Raw genomic sequence first — 21,568 nt, forward strand, 5'->3', positions numbered from 1 at the left:
GCTGACACCTGAAAAAATCTGAATGACTGGCAAAGAAGTATAAAATTCACATGTAAGGGTAAAGAGTCATAGTAGATTCTAAATTTGTTTGTATGATAAAACTTCTGCTAGTACTTTTTTCTAAAACACAGATATTTTTGTTATATGTTTTCTTTGGTTTCTTTAAAAGGAAAGTAAAGAGACCTTACCTAAATAAGAAAATAGATTGACTAATATATTACCATTCTCTCATTTCCGCATTCACAGGACTCAGCCATGAAGATCCTCATCCTTGCCTGCCTGGTGGCTCTTGCTCTTGCAAGGGAGGTAAGAAAATCTCTAACTAATTAAGACATGGTGCACTATCTGCCTATGTGTAGAGGATAAAATCACCAACATTTTAAATGTACAAATAAAGCAAAATTTCAACAGAATTTTTTCTGACTGCTAAGAAAATAATTTACATTCACCCTCTGCTTCAACAGTGCTTTGTGGGGCCACAAACCTGGGTCAAATGCTTTCTACACCACTGTGCCACTAGTCCCTAAGGGCAAAGTAAATAAACCAATAAGCAGCAGACAAAACAAGAAGACAAATTATGAAAACCACAAAAAAGAGTAATGTTGCTCAAATACAGTTGCATTCATGTGCAACCTAGATAAATACATCTTATTCCAATGATGAAATATATGTATCTTTTACCCTAGGGCACTGGGCCATATTCTACCTGTGTCTATCCCAAGACATCCAGAGGGTGGAGTATGAGGCAGTCATCATAATCATAAACATATTCACATGCAATAAAAGTGTTTAATGCAAATTAAAATATCCTCTTTTCTGTTACCCATCAAAAACTGTTCTTCATGCAGGTAAAACAAAAACATATCTATAAAAATTTACTAAATATAAAAAACATAAAAACACTTACCTTTCAAATCTCTCAAAAGACATATTTTTCTGAAGTTTGTGAGAGTTGTGCATAAAGAAAATGAAAATTAAGTAGGAAAAACATTTCATAAAGAACTAGCTATAGAAACTAAAATGATATTTTTGTTCTTTATAGAAGGAAGAGCTCAATGTATCCAGTGAGGTAAGATATTTTTATTCAGAGAAAATTTTCCAGCCATAAAATAGTAACATTCTCCAATGACCTAGGAGAAGGTGGTTGTTGACTTTTTCTTTTTCGTTTTTCCTTTACAGACTGTAGAAAGCCTTTCAAGCAATGAACCAGATTCAAGCAGTGAGGTAAGATCGTGTTTATTTGGAGGCAATTTCTTAGTTTTGGAAGAGTAAAATGCTGTGCTGTCTTTCTATTGTGTTACATTAGGGCAGTGATGCCCATGCAGCTATGTCCTGACATAAATTCCGATGTAAACTGCCATTATATCTGTTTAAAGACAGAACAAATGTCTAGAGGATTCAGTATTCTAGCACTTTCTAAGTTGGCTTGTGACTTGAAATTGTGTCACTGTGCCCTCTTTTTTTAAAATGAACTGTACAGTTCTGTTTTCTCTCTTGAGCTCTCTCTGCACTGACCTCATTCGTTGTTTTGACGTTTAATAAGTGCCTTCTGTACATCAGACGTTGACTAGGAGCTGTGGTACAAGCTGAAAAGAGAGATGCCCATAGTATAGAGCTTGCAAAGTAGTGGGTGGGTAGACATGCAAATAGTGCGTTTTGCAATTACAATAGTCACTGTGGTAAATAACAGGCAGTGAAACAGAGTAGTCCTAAATCTGCCTGGAGAGTCAGGTAGATATTTACCCTTCATCATTCTTTTTGGATCTGTCATCACCTGTTAGTTAAATGGTACGTTAGTATACCTTGTCTCTTCACAAAGGTAATCAGATTCTTAGGAGAGGTATTTTTTTCTTATAATTCATTTGAATTTTAAATGTAACAAGCAAATTGAGAATTATTAAAAGGATGTATCAAGGGTTATTATAAGGTATTATCAATGAATATTATTCTCTTAGAATCAGATGGGATATTAGAGATCATTTGTTGTCATAGGAAGGGAGTATGGTAATAGAGAGAAATTAACATCTATTAAATGCTCCTTTTTGTATTATGTTTACCAGTTGTCTTCTCTCTCTTGACTGCATTTATCTGTGTTTCTTTTATACAAGAGGCTTATACAGTACCTATTAGTTTCAGCAATTATCCTGAATTTTTAATGATGTTATCAAACAAGGTGTCCGCATTAACACATTAAATGCCTTCATTTAATAAGAACTGTTAAATAAGAATTGACAAATAAGAATTGTTCATTAAGGGGCCGGCCAGGGGACAAGAGGTGAAGTTCGCACTCTCGGCGGCTTTGGAGGCCCAGGGTTTCACCAATTCGAGCCTGAGTGCAGACATCACACAGCTCATCAAGCCATGCTGAGGCAGCATCCCACATAGCAGAACCAGAAGGACCTACAACTAGAATATACAACCATGTACTGGGGGGATTTGGGGAGAAGAAGAAGGAAGAAAAAAAGAAGACTGGCAACAGATGTTAGCTCAGGTGCCAATCTTTAGGGAAAAAAAAGGAAAGAATTGTTCATTAAAACTAAACCTCATTTTATTTTTACTTTTCTGAAGGAATCAATTACACACATCAACAAGGTAAAATCTTTGTATTAAGAGTACGTATTTTCAAAGTTTCCTACATTTAAATTTTACAGATGATAACATTTCTTTATATGTGATTTTTTCTTTAGGAGAAAGTTCAGAAGTTTAAACATGAGGGACAGCAGCAAAGAGAGGTAATTTGTTCATGATGAGTACATTTCTAAAATTATTATGAAATATAACACAGAAAAATATATGTATACGTTCAGTCTGAAGAATGGTAATAACATAGATGACAGTGTAAGAAATTATTTATATATATAAAAATATGTTTTTGACATAAACGCATTTTTTAACCTCATAATCAACTTCCAGATTATAGAATAAATACCTAACAATAACTGTTGATTTATTCATTTTACCAATGGTATACCTGTTTTCAATAAACATTAATAGAAACATTTCTAAGTTGTGGACTAGGTTCCTCTTATTCTCAAGATGGATATGCCAATGAAAGACAATAGAGAAGTAAATGGCACAAATCCGAATTTGATAATTTATCAGCTGTGTAACCTTGCCCCAAGTCTCTGTGTATTTCAATTTCTTCATCTGTAAATGGAAAATATTCATAACCCACATAGGATTAATGAGCTGACGCACAGTGAATACTCAAAGATTTCACATTAACATTTTGTAGGATTTCTATCAACATTTATGAATAACGAAGTTCTTAAAAGTATTTCCATTACACAGATGAGAGACATGAGGTACAAAACAATTGAATATACAGTTGTGTGACAATATCACAGAGTTATTAAGTAGCAGAGCTTGTTTAAAAATAAGGATATTCTTGGACAACATAAAATTGCTTATTTAATTAAATTACTTGTGATAAAATACTTATCTAACTTGAATATTTCAGCTTCTCTGTTTTATCAATGAAGTCGAATTGTTTGGTACCTACATCAAATATTTTCTAAGTCCAAATGAACTTACAAATTGATACCTCTTGAAAGACTCAAAATAACTACCTCTTCCAAGGGAAGTAGTAATAGAAGTTGGCCGGGGTTAAGTAACTTCTTGAATTAAACCACAAATTCAGACTTATTTTTCATTAAAATGAAAATGAACCTTGGCGTTATCCCTCTAAGTCCTTTTAAACAGATTTCCCTTCATTATATAAAAATGGTTTGGTGTATTATCAACACGTTATGGTGAAAATCCATGCCTTCTAGAAGACGATAGTATAGCTATGCAGGCAACTCAGGAAAAGGTGTAACAAGTCTTGAAATGCCCAAACATTGATTTCAGTTTGGTCTGTGGATTCACCTATGAAGGGAGTGGGTTAAGGAGAAATCCATCCATGAGCATTTTACTTAGTAGCCTTCACATGACCCAAAATAATTCCTTAAGCAAGATAAGTAAAAGATTATCTTTCTCTCTTTTCACTCAATTATGATTGTTCAGAAGAGGGGAAGTTAATTCATCATGAATGACAATTATAGCTAAATCATGGACTCAAAGATTCTTTTTCCTTTTTTCCAGGTTGAACACCAGGATAAAATCAGCCGCTTTGTCCAGCCACAGCCTGTAGTCTATCCTTATGCTGAGCCAGTCCCTTACGCTGTCGTTCCACAAAACATCCTGCCTCTGGCTCAGCCTCCTATAGTGCCTTTCCTTCAGCCTGAAATAATGGAAGTCTCCCAAGCTAAGGAGACCCTCCTTCCTAAGCGCAAAGTGATGCCCTTCCTCAAATCTCCAATAGTGCCCTTTTCTGAACGCCAAATCTTGAATCCCACTAATGGTGAAAATCTGCGCCTTCCTGTGCATCTGATCCAGCCTTTCATGCACCAGGTCCCCCAGTCTCTTCTTCAGACTCTGATGCTTCCTTCTCAGCCTGTGCTGTCTCCTCCTCAGTCCAAAGTCGCACCTTTCCCTCAGCCTGTGGTGCCCTACCCTCAGAGAGATACACCTGTCCAAGCTTTTCTGCTGTACCAGGACCCTCAACTTGGCCTCACTGGGGAGTTCGACCCTGCCACTCAACCAATTGTCCCAGTGCACAACCCCGTTATTGTAAGTCCAAATTTACTAACTCTGCTATTTTGCTCAAGATGTGTACATTATGTTAGAATAAGTAAATAATAGTTCTAGAATAAAAGAGCAAATGAATAGTGAGTAGATCCAAAATGCACATAGTTTAGATCAGTGATTCTCAACAATTAGCTACACAATAGAATAAGCTGGAGAACTTTGATTTTTTTTTCAAAATCCCAATGTCAAAGACTACGCACAGAGATTCTGATATAATTGTTCTGATTTTCTGTGTAGAGGAAACTGAGCATTGGGAAGAAATGATTTCTGAAATTCTGATTTAATAGGTCTGTTGAGAATTTAGATAAAGAGGATTAAGGCTTACTAAAGCCAGAATTAAATTTAATAATCTAATTGGGCTTGAAATAAGGAAGGTTTATTATTTTCTACAGTTTTGAAGTTTTCCTTGTGTACTTCTATTCCCCACACGCCGTATTCACATCTTCTTGGTTTTTTTTGAGGAAGATTAGCCCTGCCCTAACATGTGCTACCAATCCTCCGCTTTTAGCTGAGGAAGACTGGCCCTGAGCTAACATCTGTACCCGTCTTCCTCTACTTTATATGTGGGACGCCTGCGATAGCATGGCTTGCCCCACGGTGCCATGTCCGCACCTGGGATCTGAACCAGGGTACCCAGGGCCGACCAAGTGGAATGTGCACACTTAACCGCTGCACCATTGGGCCGGCCCCTCACATCTTCTTTTTGACACATGCACATATGAGGGCAAATGATTGAGATGCTTATTTCATTGATCATAGAATTCTTTGGGAGAGTGCTCTTGCCAAAAAGTGAAACGCGTATTTATTTATTTTGTATTTTTTTTTATTTTTAAGGTCTAAGAAAATTTCAAAGTTAATGTTTTGTCCTCATGTTTGGTAAGCTTTGGGAGTTGAGAGGTTAAACTGATCATTTTTGTGGTTAATACCTTTTCACATTTCATTCTCTTGGATAAGCCCAAGGTAGTGGCAAACTCCATCAGTATCCCAGCTTACTTATTAATTATCAATGTGCTGTGCACATCTCTACAGTTGACTGTTATTTACTGACCTGAAATTATGTATCTCTTGTATTTCAAATAATTTTAAATTTTAATTATGTGCTATTGACAGATTTGATTGGTTTACTTTCAAGTACCTCTAAGCACTTTCAAGTGCTTATGCTTGAGTAGCCTCTTTTTTGGAAAAACTGAAAATAGTTTCTTCTACTTTTAAGTAATTATGTTTGATCTTTTAATATCTAAAGATCAGCTTGCATTCTCTTTTCTAACTTAGGCTTTATAAACTTCGATTGTTTTTATCTCATTTAAAATTTACATATTGTCTTTTAATTTACTAGTCAAAATAAAATTAATTAGTTCACATGTGAGGGTTAAAAATGGGAGAGAATATAGCTTTGGTATTCTTGCAAATCCCTTTGTGCTCATGATAGACTAGACGTTTCCCCAAAACAATTCTATGTGAGCTTATATTTGATCCTAGAGGAACTTTATCATGCCTCCAAGTTAGGGCAAAAATTGGTGCATTTGTAATAAAATTTCTCATAGGAATTAGTCACACCAAAATTACAAATGAGGAGAGAAAAACAGTTATATTATATAACGTAACTAATTCTATATTTTTTCTCTATTTCACAGAATTGACTGCGACTGGAAATGTGGCATCTTTCCAATCTGTGTGTCACTTACCAAAAATTAATAATTTTTAAATTAATCTACATGCAAAAATGAAAATGTATTCCTTTATTTATTTTATGTATTATACAGCATTCATCTTAATTTGAATTTGACTCATAAACTCAACATTTTCCAAATTTTAATTCAACTAATACTATAGAATTTCAATTTTGATTTGGAAAAACCATAAACATATCAAAAAATATATATAAAAATAATTTCTAGAATTGTTCTTATTATTTTTTAAGAATCTATTTCCTAACCAGTCATTTCAATAAATTAATCCTTTAAGCATATTTAAGTTTTCCTGTCTTTATTATAATTTTTCAAACCTAATTGGCCTCTCTAATGTCAATTTAAGATGTTGTACTAAAAATAGTCGTGAGAAAAATGAAATTGAATAGAGTGCTTTGAATTGAATATGAAAGGATATCAAAAAGTGGAGGAAAAGATAAAGTGATCATACACTGAGTTTGCTCTAGAAAATCTTGGTTTACACCTATTCTTCCAATTAAACTATTACATATGTGCCTTTCACTCTCAAAAGTACCTAGAATTGAACGTTAAATTTTATGGTTGCCCTAGAAAGAAAAGCTTCCAGTGTGATATCTGATTCACAGCTCTGCAACATGGTAGCTAAGTGGTGCTGTGAAAGTTGCTCAATCTTTCAGAACTTCAGTTTCCACATTTACAGTCAATTCAAAGGGTTTTATTGAAGTTTTCATGTGATTAATGCACTCTGCAGTACATGATAAATGTTCCCTGTTGCTCCACTTTGTTGACTCCACTTATCCCAGAGCAGAAATAGCCAGTATCACAATCAGAATGAACTGGGTTACGTGGTTTTAGATGGTAGTGCCCAAGACAGTAAGACTTATATGAAGTTCTGGTATCCATTGTCTCTGACTGTGGAGAAACTTTTATTGTGTTTTGTTGTCCCTCTCCAACTCCCACACTTGTAGACTTGATTCCATCCCCTTGAGTTTACATAATGACTCATTTTTAGCAACTATTCCATCTTTCCTGCATCTTCAATGTTTTCTTCACTTCAAGATGAAGTGCAAGCCAAACTTATGCTATAATCTCTCCCATCTTTAAAGAAAAAATTCCAACCTTAACAGTATACTTCCAAACCCCATCTAGGTCTTTAGGTTACTTTATGGCAACTCTCATAGAAGTATCCATACTGCTGTTTCCATTATCTCATATGCTATTAACCTGCTCCCATCAAGCTTTTGTTCCTATGGAAACACTTTTTTTCAAGGTTACCAACAACTTTCATCTTGTTAATCTGTGTTCATTGTACCCAGCCTCTCAGTGCTATTTGGTAGAGTTGATCATCTCTTCTTTTTTGAAATATCATGCTTCTCTGCATTTGAAATCCTAGACTTGTTAATCCCTTGGTTTCTCTCTTAACTCACTAGCCGCTTCTTTGTAGTCTCCCTTCTGGCATTTCCTTTTCCAAACCTTTAAAGGTTGGAGTACCCTAGGAGTTAGCCTTGCTCTGGCTGATATTGTTTAGTTCCATGGCTTTAAGTCCATTCATAGGCTGAGAACTTCTAAATGTATATCTCCAAACTTACTTCTTTCCTGAACTCCAAACTCATGCACTCAACTTGTTTTCTTGACCTCCACACCTGAGTATCTAATTACTGTTTCAAACCCAAAATGGCCAAGTATAACACTTCATTTGGATCTGGTGTCTGACTTGCCTAAATTTAATTAGGCATATTTCAGTAAGAAAGACAACTGATACAGTAGTATGTAGGCAACAGACTTACTTGAATAGGCGCTTCACCAAAAGAGGCTATCTTAATAGCCAATAAACATATGAAAAGGTGCTCAAAATCATTAGTCCTCAGAAAAATGCAAATTAAAGCTAGCAAAGAATGTCATGATACAATCACCAGAACAACTAAAATGAAAAAAACTGACAATATCGAGTTTGCAGAAACAAACAAACAAAAGGAATGCTAAGCAATGCTCATGTAAATATAAACTGGCACAAAAACTGGAAAATTGTGTGAATCTTTGTCAGAGATAAACCAGCGGTTCCACTCTTAGGTATACAGCCAACAGAAACACATATATGTGTGCCCAGAGATACGTACCCAATGTTCTTAACAGCATAATTCTTTTTTTGGGGGGGTGGTGGGGGCTGGGAAGATTAGCCCTGAGCTAACATCTGCTGCCAATCCTCCTCTTTTTTGGGCTGAGGAAGACTGGCCCTGAGCTAACATCTGTGCCCATCTTCCTCCACTTTATATGTGGGATGCCTACTACAGCATGGCTTGCCAAGTGGTGCTACATCTCTGCCCGGGATCCCTTAACCTGGGTGATGAGTACTTTGTGATAATTCATTTTGATGTGTGTGCTTTTCTATATGTATGTCTGTTGCTTTAAAATTTTAAATGTAGATTACATTTAAAATCATGTGCTTCTTCTTCAGTGTCTTGCCCACCTGATTCTTTTTCTCTGTGGGTGGGGCTTTACCAATGCAGAATCACCTCTTTGCTTCTGGACTTGAATGTAATTCCATACTAAGACATAGGGTCTGTTTTCCTCAGAAGCTGTGGAATGGCTGGATAATGCTACTATGAAATGCACCAGTAGGGGTGACATTTGAAATATGAGAAGTATGAGATGGCAGCGAACTTGAGGATTAATTCCTGCTTCATTTTCTTCTCTGTATATTATTCAGAGGTACAGTTCTTCTGTGCAGCCGGTGCTAATGACATAATACTCACCTTAAGTTTCTGATTGCTGAAATGATTCAGAGGGCTCAAATGGTTTATCACAACAGAACAGCTTTATTACAGACAAAGGACAAAGTACAGCAACAGCAGGAGAAGGATATGCATTAAAAGAGGTGCTTGGATCTCAGGAGCAAATTTGTCTTCCATCTGCTTTGGAGCACAGGCTATGCTTTCACTCCAGGTCTTAATGATTAACGGAGGGCTTGCAAAGCACCTCAGCACCAGGAAGCTCAAAACTACTTGTTATGAGGTTTTCTTACAATAAGCTAGTCATGTAGGCATATTTTAGCTACATCACCAATCTTAACCATGAAAACCACTCCCACTTCATCCCTCCGCCTCTAGATTTCACTGACTCCTGGTGCAAACCATCTGCAATTGTTACCAAACCATCCTGACTGCCTGATACATTCTGTCCAAAGCAACTCATGGACATATGGTTATAGAAGATCATTTATCTTTAGTTACTAAATACCATAGTGTTGCCAAGGGTTAGTTACTCTGGAAACAAGCATACAGTCAACCCAGACCAGCTGAGATTAACCAATGTTACGCATAACCTTTCTAGAGAAATCTTGTGTGCTGATAAAGCATACCTGCTGGATATCCTCCAATTTGTAATGAAATGGCCCTTGCACTGCCTTACATCTTCCTTTACCTCCATTTACTTAGGGTGCATACGTACACATAATTGATAATTGCTTCCAAGCAAACTTCAATAAACCATCAATCCAAAAGGAGCCGAAGTTGTAGAAATTTACAAATATTACATAAACACAAAGTAAATAAACTACAAGATATTGTGACAAAGTTGATATTGACTTTAATGAAATACTTCAACATGACAGAATGTATTTTCTCTAACTATTATCAACTGGATTTAAGAAATGTCTGGTTCTTTGAGAGAATCAATTTGAAATCCAATCTAAGTATACTGCAAAAATATTGAATTTTCTGCTTAAAAGAGTATAGTGAGTGGAATTTTGTCCAGTCAAAAGATATCTTCAAGTCCTAACCCTGCTCCTGTGAAAGTGACCTTGTTTGAAAATGGGGAGTTTGTAGATGTAATCAAGTTAATATAAGGTCACACTGGACTAGATTGAGCCCCAAAGCCAATGACTGCTGTCCTTACAAAAAAGAGGAAATTTGGAAATTTTTGGAATAAAGGGAGGAAAGATGGCCATGTGAATGATAGCGGCTCAACACAAGGTTGACATAAGGGAAGCCATATTGTAGAAAAGAAACTATATTGTAACTTTAAATGACCTCTGACTAACTAACTCAGACATGCTCTGTAGATTTTGTGGCCCCTGCCAGCTGCTTTAAGATGATAACTTTTGTTCTTTTGAGTTCCTTAGGATGTGATGACCCCTGGGCAGAGAACCTATGCTGATAGTCATCATCAATGACAACTGAAAGATCAGGGTATAGGGCAGCTGCTCCCTTCTCTGATGCACATTCAGTAAAACAAAGGACTATCAGGAAATGGGACCAGATGTCTGCCCCACCCACAGACCAGCCACATCCCCAACCTGGAGACCAGCCCCCAATGTAAGTGGCCTGTAGTCTTTGTTCTGTGAGATGGTTCTTTTGGACATGAGTTGGCCATCTTCCCTCTTGCTAGGAAGCTGTAATAAAGTCTTTTCTCTCCTACCACCTTGCCTCCTGTCTTGCAGCGGGCAGACGAGCCCACTTGGGCGGTAACATGAAGATAGAAGCAGAAACCGGAGTGATGCAGTTACAAGATGCAGCCAAAAATTAAGGAAAGCCAAAGATTGTCGGCAATCACTAGAAGCTAGGAATAGGTAAGGGAGACTCTCTAGAGCCTTCAGAGGAAGCATGGCCCTACCAACATATTGATTTCAGACTTGTAGCCTCCAGACTGCGAGAGAATGCATTTCTGCTGTTTTAAGTCCAATTTGTGGCACTTTGTTAAAGCAGCCCTGGGAAACTAATACAATGAAGCATACAGATTTTGGTTACATTTTGTTCAAAAGTTAGTTAAAATCTTTGATCAAATCATATAACAGATGGAGAACTAAAAAGTTTCTGATTTACTGAAATTATTGAAAGTAAAGCTTACAAATGGGAAAACATTGAAATTTACTCCCCAAGGGAGAAAGTTTTTAAAAATAATCAAAGCTCAAATAAAGTATGTCATGAGTCTATGTTAATGGATCTTTCACTGCTTATGGCCATAGAGCTTAATTTTTTTTTTTTTTTTTTTTGAGAATGATTAGCCCTGAGATAACGTCTACTGCCAATCCTCCTCTTTTAGCTGAGGAAGACTGGCCCTGAGCTAATGTCCCTGCCCATCTTCCTCTACTTTATACATGGGACACCTACCTCAGAACGGCTCGTCCCACACCCAGGAACCCTGGGTCGCCAAAGTGGAACATGCAAACTTAACCGCTGTGCCACCAGGTTCATCCCCCAGAGCTTAAATTTTTGAAGAAAAAAAAATCTAGGATTGAATTTTTGAATTACACAATTAATGTCTTAGTTCAGGCTTCCATAACAAAATACTATAGACTGAATGGCTTCAACAACAAATATTTATTTCCCACAATTCTGGAATCTGGCCATCCAAGATCAAGGTGCCAGCAGATCTTACGTCTAGTGAAGACTTGCTTCCAGTTTTCAGATGGCTTCCTTCTTGCTGTATCCTCACATGGTAGGGGGAGCGAGAGGTCATCTCTCTTGTATCTTTTCTTATAAGAGAACTAATCCCACTCATGGAGGTTCCACTCTCATGACCTAATCGCCTCCAAAGACCCCACCTCCAAATACCATTACACCAGGGATTAGGGTTGCAACACAGGAATTTAGGGGGGAGATCAACACTCAATCTATAGCAATTAAAATGCCAGAAATTCACAAACTTGGTAGGTCTTATGCGAAATATAGGAAAGTAGGATTCCAATTATTGGAAAAAACATGAAATATATTGGAAGATATCGAAGATTTAATGTACCCCCAGCTTCAAAATGTTCTTGAAACTCTCACTGTGCCTCTTTTTTCATGATCAAATCATGATTTCTTTGTTTACTGTAGCTAATGGTTACCTTAATTTCCCACTTCTCACTTTTACTTCACTACAACGGGGATTCAACCTTGATAGGGACTGGAAGTAAGAGTAAAAAACAAGAAAGTTTTTTTGTTAATGTACAGCAGAGTACAAAGACTAGTATCTTAGGGGCTGGATGTAACCAATGAAAAGAAGGGGACTGTGCATTTTTGCATTTTAAAAAAATTAGACCATATTAAAAAATCAGGAGCTTCTACACATCAATCTACATTTCTGGTTTCTCCTGTAAGTTTCCATACCTCATCACACATGATGGGTGATAACAATCCCTGCGTGGTAACAATTGATTGGAAGGAGTAGTGGAAGGGGAAGACATTTATTCTTCAGTCCCTGTCAGTATCATTTTTTTCACAACCATTTTTTTACTCATTTGTGTTATGTGTCAGGCTCTAGAAGGCAGTTTGGTAGCCATAATGAAAAGGGAAATATCAAAAATATCCACAGATAGTTATGTTTAATCCTAATGACCCATCACCTCTCCATGTCTGCAGACAAAGCATGGATGACAATCCTTTAACTTTTCCCGTGAAGAATGGACTTTTATAAAAGTCTTTCCTGACTAACTACAGTTGACTGAGAACTCTAGTGGGGGGCACGGAGTAATTGAAATTGCATTTCTGACCTCAGGGAAAAATGGAAGGAGCCTGGTGTCCCTAAATCAAGTGATAGCAGGCAAATTCCCGAAGAAAAGTGATATTAAAATTTTCAGAGGTGTAGGGAGGGAGTAATTATTGCATGAGAAATGATCAAACCAGAAGAGATCTCTGTATAAGGCTAATTATTATATTCCTAGGGAAAAATTTAATGGCAGTCCTACTAGGGTTATTTTTGATATGTAAATATAAATATATTCCTGTGAACAGATTATGTTTGGTGAGTAGAATTCTAGCTAGAGCTACCATTGGAGGGAGTGATGACTCACCCTACCTCCAATTTCTGAATAGGAATCAGTTTATGCATCTATATCCTTTGAATGAAGGGAAAGTCAAAGTTCTACAGGAAGGATCCTATTGTAACTTTCTATTTCCAGCCCAGGTCCTTGCTTCTGACCTATGAGCTTTTGGGCATTTACCTGGAGAAGGAGAGCTATATGATTTTCTTATAGACTTTTGGATCCATGCTCTGTCTTACCACTTATTACTTGGAATGGAGAATGTCCTAATGATCTGTTGTTCATGTTGGAATTCCTTTGAGTCAACTAATAACTAGTGTTACCATCAGAGTTTGCCTCCTTTTAAGTCTAGTGATAGTCTAAACTGTTCATGCTAAATCCTTGGTTCAGACTATAGTTTGAATAGATATACTTCGAAATTGGTCTAATCGCCATATAACCTCCCCAACGTATGGAGTAAGAAGGCAAAAAACAGTGAATAGAAATTATGACTCACTGAAGGCTCAGATGATGGTTAGCATTATTTACCAATAGAATATTTTCAAGTAAGGTATGTACAATTTTTTTGGACATAACATTATGGCACACTTAACAGATTGCAGTATAGTATAAACATAACTTTTTGTTTATTTATTTATTATTTTATTATTTTTTTGGTGAGGAAGATTAGCCCTGAGCTAATGTCTTTGGTAATTGTCCTCTATGTTGTATGTGGGACACCTTCACAGCATGGCTTGATGAGTGGTATGTATGTTTGCGCTCAGGATCCAAACCTGCGAACACTGGGCCACCAAAGTGGAGCCTGTAAACCTAACCACTGTGCCACTGGACCCTAAACACAACTTTTATATGCATTGGGAAACCAAAAAATTTGTGTGACTAGATTTATTGCAATATTTGCTTTATTATAGTGGCCTGGAACTGAACCCACAATATATCTTAGATATACCTGTATTATCTAATCTACCTAGCTATAAACTCAGAGTATAATCAGGTGGATTGGGCCCACATAAATCCTGATGGCATAAGTAAACTGAATAACCAAGTCATTCAAATTCCCAGCGTGCCCACAACTGCCACACCTCTGTTCCTCTCAGCAGCAGACTTATGTCCTCATGGGAAATAGTCTACAAACAGCTGATTTCAAGTAAAAGATCTTGGACCCAGTTTACAATCTACCTGCCTCTGCCAGAAGTGAACATTTAAAAATTTTTTCATTAAAATATGATTGAACGTGTCGTAAGAAATTTAGTGAAAACAAAATGTTACATACATACTTAAAGATTCTTAACAGGATTATGAAACACTTCTGAATGAAATAATTACAGAAAATAGGTATTATGCATTAAAACATAATTTATTCTAAAGAAGAAAAAAATCTCAGTCACTGCTCACAATTATTTGAAATGATGACACTTACAGAAGAAGCAATTTAAAGACTTTTCAAACAAAATTCCCATATAGAAACTCAGTAAAGACTTTTATACACTCTGATTCAGTGACCTTCATACTGGCATAATACAACTGGAATTCAGACAATAAACTGTACAGGAAAATTTAACTTAAAGAAAAGGATGATATGCTATCTAATATACAGAAGAGAACTCAGGAAGAAAGATTACCCTCAATTTGGGATTGTCCTACTCTAAAATAACAGTTGAAGCCTTTGGATAGGTTGGGTTTACACGATCGACATCGAGGAGAAAAATCAAGAATGGAATTTTCAGTCACATCTGTAAAGAGAAAAAGAAATTTATGGTTAATTATACAGTTGGCCCCACGTATCTGCAGGCTCCGCACCTGCAGATTCTGCATTGAGGTTTCAACCAACTGCAGATCAAAAGGCCTATGACGACTATATTTGTACTGAACATGTACAGACCTTTTTTCTTGCCACGATTCCCTAAATAATACAATATAGCATCTATTTATATAGCATTTACATTGTAGTAGGTATTACAAGTAATCTAGAGATGATTTAAAATATACAGGAGGACGTGCATAGGTTAGATGCAAATACTATGCCATTTTATATAAAAGACTTGAGCATCTGCAGATTTTGGTATCTTCAGGGGGTCCTGGAACCAATCCCCCGCAGATACTGAGGGACGACCATATTACCTATTTTTGAGGGAAAGAGACACTCTCATGATACGATATATTTTAATTGTCATTTTCTCGTCATCTTAAGACAAAGAACGCAATGTTATTTGTGTTTTCCTGTTACTGACATACATACATTGCTCCTGATTTTTAAGTTTCAGAGACAGTTTATTACTAGATAGTATTCTCTTGTACAGTAACATAGAAAATATGGAAAAACAATTAGAAAAAAAGCTTCCACATAGGTCAGAGGATTATTGTTTTCCTTAGTTTGATCTGTTGGAAGAGAAGTTTCTACCGTTGGAAAGGGAAATCACACATGCATGCATGCACACACACATGCACCTGCACACTTAGAGAAAGTGGAGCAATTAGGAGTCCAATACAGTGGAGGAAGGTAATGATAAATCTGTAGATGTTTCAGTCAGTTTGCCTGTTGACCGACAAAACTTGGTATTACTACGTAACTTGCTAAGGATTTCTATTGCAGTGGTCATAAAGACCAGGATCCCACTGTTGGGTTCACCAGAGTCTCAAAGTCACATCCTTCATAGAAAATTAGTAACATTCACACTCCTATACTTGTAGAAGAGTTAATATATTATATTATATTAGTTAAAATTAGGTAATTTTTAAGTTGATATTTAAGCATAGTATTATTCTGAAACAATTCTGAATGTCTAAGCCAATTTAATTATTATCTCAGTCCAAATGTGTCCATAAATAGCTAGAATTCAGGCAAAAAACATAACAAAAATATCTTTGTACTTAGTCCTCATATGGAAATGGGATTAATGGTTAGACAGGTAATTTCCAAACTTACCAAGGGCCATAATTGTGGAGTTTCTGAGAATTCACTTAATCCTTCTGAAGGAACAAAAATTGTTAAAATCATATGATGAAGGCAATCAGCAATAAAACTTTACCAAGTCAAGAAAAAAACTGGCTGCTACTTATTGTCTATTTTCTCCGCACTATACTTAACAAAGGTTATTACATTTAATCACCTTCAGAGTTATGAAACATAAGCATCTTTATATTATTTCCAGTAAGCAAAAAGGTCAGAACTTGAATTTAAGACTACTGGATGCCAAAATCTGTGCTCTAGTCTGCACACTGCATCCTTATGTATATCACAGGTATAACCAGAAGGAAGGCATTTAAAGACTAGTAAAAGTGCCAGGAGGATAAAGTTGAATTATATGTCAGAACTCTTAATATTTTTGATTTGAAGAGAAGTTTTTTCTCCTCATCAGATTGAATTTCACTTATAAAATGGATAGCACTGCTCACACGTTCCTGATTAATGGATTAACATTAGCCATAGATGTCAGAAAGTATTATCAATTTTCCACGTCAGAAAACTCTAGTATGAGGCACTAAGCACTGATTTGCCAAGTTTATTCTAAATCTGTTTTTACGGTATGTTCTGTAAGTGATTTTCTTTTATTGCCTTTGGTAGAACACCAACATACAGTAATTTAAATAAACTTACCACCACTCTGGTATAATGTCAGTTTTTTCCGAGTTCTCAGAGGCAATGAGTTTGGCAGTGTCATGGAATGGTGAGTAAGCAACATGTTGCATGATTTGTGCAGGATGAAACCAAGCAGCATAGGGATAGACATCAAGCTGGTAGGATGGTTGGAAAGGCTAGACGGAAGGACCATTGAAAAGTAACAGTGTGTGAGCAACTGCTGTTTTGAATCTCTGAAAATAAATCATTTCATTCATTTCTGATATGGCTATTAGCATCACAAAAGATAATTCCTCTGTGAGGGAAAAGGAGAAATCAAACTCCTCCATGATGGATCATGGTGAAGAAACTTTCAGAAGGGGGCCTTTTAGGGTACCTGAGGAGCAATGAATAAATCCCTTCTTTAGATCACTATTCAATATTGAACTCCAAGAACCTACATTACTAGCACAAGCCCAACTACCAGACCCCAGAATAAAGTGTAGTGTGAATTTAATTATTATATAATTTATAGATTCATGAGCATTTGGACTGGAAAGGACAATTTTTGCCATTTAGGTCTACACTTTAATTTTCCGTGAAAACAGTGACATCAAAGGAAGGGTCCCAACCCAGGGTCAATAGAGCTGGCTTTCAGAAATACCAGGAATAGAGAGAAAATGATTCTTTAATTCCTAGCCCAGTGCTCCTGCTGACCCACGGAGTTTTGGTGCCAAAACATTATTTTCCTTTCTAAAATTTTGAAATAGCTGCCTCTGTTAATCTATCATGACATTTCACTTTTTATGTTATGTATTAACATAATTCTTTATATATTTAGATAGAAGGTATGTGTTCTTTGCTGGAATTAGAAAAAAAAAAATGAAAGCATTTCAAGTTTTGCTATGTTTACCTGACTATGTGAAGATTAAAAGAGGTGTAATATGTGAGATCCTTTTCTATGAAATCATTTAGATAAAAAAATTAAGTATAATAAAATTAATCACCTCAAGGTAGAAGTAGGCCTGTTCCTTAATAGAGAGAGAGAAAAAAATTAGTTTTGTGACTTAAATCCAATTGAATATCATGATAGACTAGGTTACTACTGTTAAACACTCTCATTAAGAAAAAAGTACATATATAGTTATCACCGTCTTTTTTTAGAATTACATGGAAAGTTTAGGCTAGCGTACTCTTTGGAGCTCAAATAAAGTGAATACTTTCCCTTATTTTCCTCTGATTTTGGCCAAGGAGTGATTAGAGAATTTTACAATAAATTGAGAGTAAAATCTGATACCCTGTAGGAACCATTATCATAAAATTGATTGATGACCTCATTGTTTTAAATCTTGAGGAAAAGCTTCTCTCCCTAATCACATTCATATAGAAAAAACTCCGTGGTTTTCTTTACATGATTTTTTTTAAATTGGCATGACATATATAAGTTGAACCATCAATGGACCAAAGTCACTGAATTGAATGCACAGTTACTACCTTTAAAAGTGAAGACACAAAAACACAGTGCAAAAATCAGGCTATGGGAGTTTGGGGAGGAAATAAATTGATAGATCCATGTGAGAAAGCAAAGCTTAAATAGAACATACAATTCACTCAAGGTCATGTGATTAGAAGGTGGCAGACCTAAGACTTAAAACTCAAGTTATTTCCACTGCACAGTACTATAAAGGTCAAATTTCACAGCATGAATAGCCAGTTGGAATTGTCCTGACTTAAAAGTTGACGTGAAGCTATCTTCACTCAAGGCCATAGAATTATTCATTCATTTTCCTTTTGCAACTTAGATCTAAACTTCGATAACGATGTTAGAACTAACACTGGAGAGTCCAACACTAGTCAACAGCTAAGAAATGCTATCATAGCGCTAGTTCATGATGTAAATAGTGCAATAGTTTCCAAAAAAACAGTGAATGCTAACAGACAGTGTGGGGCAGTATTAAAACACACACACATACACACAACACACAGATTTACCTGATTCACTACTCTCATAGGCTTTCTCTGGAAATGAAAAGAGAACAAGAGTTAACTTTCAAGGCTGAGTAAAACTTCAAAGATGGAAGAAGCAACTTATCTGAAGTCCTTTTCATGTTAGAGATTTGGAAACTGACACTAATTTTGCCAATTGCATTACCTAGAGACAATTTCTTCTAAAACATATGGAATATCCTCAACAATCTTTATAAGAGTCACTAAAAAGCAAGTAGTGGTTGGAGGGCTCCATGATTCGTATGGAATTGGCCTAGCTATTCACAGTAATCTGAATCGTTATGGGAGCACACATTTCACAGTAACTTATTATTGCCTTCAAAGTGGAATCAGTAGCCCCGGGGACAGTGTGGAATCAGTGGAATGTAGAGCAGAGGAAGAATCAGTTTCTGTTATGCGTTACTGACGTACTCATTTTACAGATGAGAAAACAGAGGATCAAGGAGTTTTTTGACAAAGACAGTTTCTCTCCAGATGTTTTCTTCAAAAGAAGTATCAAGTAGTATATTTCCAATATGCCTCGCTTAAGAGAGTATAATTACAACTGAGTTTGAGATCCTTAAATATTGAGAATCAAATTATAAACATAAAGATATAAAATTAAGGAATATGTTAAAAGAGAAATGAAGGTAACCATGGAGACTAACACTTCATAATGTTTATGATTATAAACGTGATGTCCACATCAGCTGAGACAGCCAGAATAGAATCTCTCCCATCCAAAGAATAGTGGTCAGTAGTTCTCATCTCTCAGATTGATTAATAGAAATCATTTCAGAAAGTTAGGAGTAAGAAATAACTGCTTGAGAAGAAAGAAATCTCTTCAATAGTGTGAAGCTATTTAAAAACAAACATATTTCAACTTCACAATATATTATTACTCTGTAATTTATTAAACAAAATCTACCACCTGGCTGTTTTCCTTCATTCTGAGAAGTTGTTCCTGCATAAAAGGAAAAACATTCTAAATTATTTAGACATCTTCTGGTACAACAATTCATTTTGCAGTCTACCAAGAGTATATCATCATCCATAAAATTCAGGATAAACTGTATTCTATGCCAGAATTATGAAAAAACATCAAAACACTTCTTATTTTCTAACTTTAGAAAATCTTCAACTAAGGCTGGACTTACTATAGTTTGGAAAAATAAAAAATTTGTAAGGTTCATACTTAAGGGGAAAATAATAGCCTACCAGTTCTCCAGGACTACCTATTTTCTGTTCATGGCTATTTATTAACCATTTATTCAAGTTGTATCTTTGGTAGATTTTAAATAAAATATTAGCAGATATAGGTGGTGGAACAAATTCTCTCTTGGAATATATTTGTATTAAAAAAAGAGGAGCACACATTATAAAAACAAAACTCATGAAGGAAATATTAAAATATTCTAGATTGAATAAATAATCTTACCTGGGCATAGATGGCTTGCTAAGAAAGAGAGAATATTTTGTTTAGTACTTTGATTTTATTAATTTATGAACAACAAATATTTGCTAGGTACCTTCATTCATTCAGGGACTACACTAAGTACTGGGGACGCAGCTATGAAGTGTGATGAACACTATTGTCAGGTAATTTCTTAGATCAGTAATGATGAATTCCAGTGGAGTACTGATATATTTAAATTTATTTGGACTGTACTGTATTTTAAAAACAAACAACTTGGAAACTGAAACAAAAAGGGTAACAATGGGAGCCCAAATTAAATTCATTACTGACTTTCCTGTTCCTACACTGATAGAAGAAGAAAATGTAAAAAATGTAATTTTACTAAATTAGGATAGGCCTTTTCCCTAAAGTCCTAATTAAACCAAATTTATTTGCAGCAATTAAAAGAAAGGTTTTTATAGTCTGGGGAATGTGGGCAGGAAGAGAAGGAATGAACATTTTACTGGACTTGCAACAAGTCAGAGTCTGAGCTAGCTGAGGAGGAGATTACTTATTCAATATTCAAAATAACACCAGGAGGTGAGTATAACTATATTTCCATTTCATACACAAAGTACCAGGGCCAGAGACAATTAGATCAACCTGTCCATTCTTTCCTAGAGAGTTTTGTCAAAAGCATTCAAACATTTAGGATTCCTGATTCTTTTAGAGTCTACCTTGATTCCCTAATTGGAAAGTTTATTTGGCATATCTGTGCTTTCACAAGCGGACATATTTACGGAATCCTACCCAGGACTGAATTTGGGAAAATAAACACATGATAAATTCCTAAACATAGTGCAACATCAGGGAGGCTATAAAAGGATTTGATGTAGAACATAATGAAAGTAAATCTCTCCCTGATTAGGAATTATGGATGTTACATACAGCATTAGTCTAGGCATAAATAGAAACAGTGGCTCTGATAATAAATATATAGGCAATCATATGAATAACTTGTCAATTATTATTAACGGTCAAGGCTAGACTAAATAATTTATTGAGAAAAAAGAAAACATATTTAGAAGTGGACCTGATTTAAAATTTAATGTATTTTAATTCTGCAGAATACGATTTTGTATTATAATAAACAAAATATTACCAGCTGGAGTTGGTTGTATTTGCTCAGTCTGCGAAGCTGCTCCTATTCAAAAGGAAAAATATTCCCAATTGCTTGGATACCATTCAATCCAACGCCAGCATTTTCAGATAAAGAAGCTGGAATTCTACAATGCTCTTTCTCAGAAGTAAAGAATGAGGAACTATTAATCCTACTTTAGAGTTACTTCTACCACAAATAACTTGGGCAATTCAATTATTCCTTTTTAAAACATTAGAAAAACTACTTTCTTAACTTATTTTTAACTTAAAGTAAATTACAATGTAGTCAGATATAAATGAGCATTTGGGCAATTTTACTTACAGCATATCATATGTCAGAATGACTAAAAAAATTGAAAATCATTTTTGCTTTCTGACTGAAGATTTAACGTTGGTCAAATTAAATCAGAATATTAAACGAAAATGAT

At 35.6% G+C, this 21,568-nt stretch overlaps 1 protein-coding gene across 1 annotated transcript in view; it reads left to right on the forward strand.

Annotated features, from left to right (window-relative positions):
• Positions 1-255: 255 nt before the first annotated feature.
• CSN2 (casein beta) overlaps positions 256-21,568 on the forward strand; it is a 32,562-nt gene continuing 11,249 nt past the window's right edge. Inside the window, exons 1-4 of the mRNA XM_070506545.1 lie at positions 256-306; positions 1,180-1,224; positions 2,688-2,732; positions 4,084-4,611. Of these exons, the coding sequence (XP_070362646.1) occupies positions 256-306; positions 1,180-1,224; positions 2,688-2,732; positions 4,084-4,611 (669 nt within the window). The remainder of the gene's footprint in view (positions 307-1,179; positions 1,225-2,687; positions 2,733-4,083; positions 4,612-21,568) is intronic.

This window comes from Equus asinus, chromosome 3 (genome assembly GCF_041296235.1).
Source record: "Equus asinus isolate D_3611 breed Donkey chromosome 3, EquAss-T2T_v2, whole genome shotgun sequence".
In the NCBI taxonomy this organism is placed as follows: Eukaryota; Metazoa; Chordata; class Mammalia; order Perissodactyla; family Equidae; genus Equus; species Equus asinus.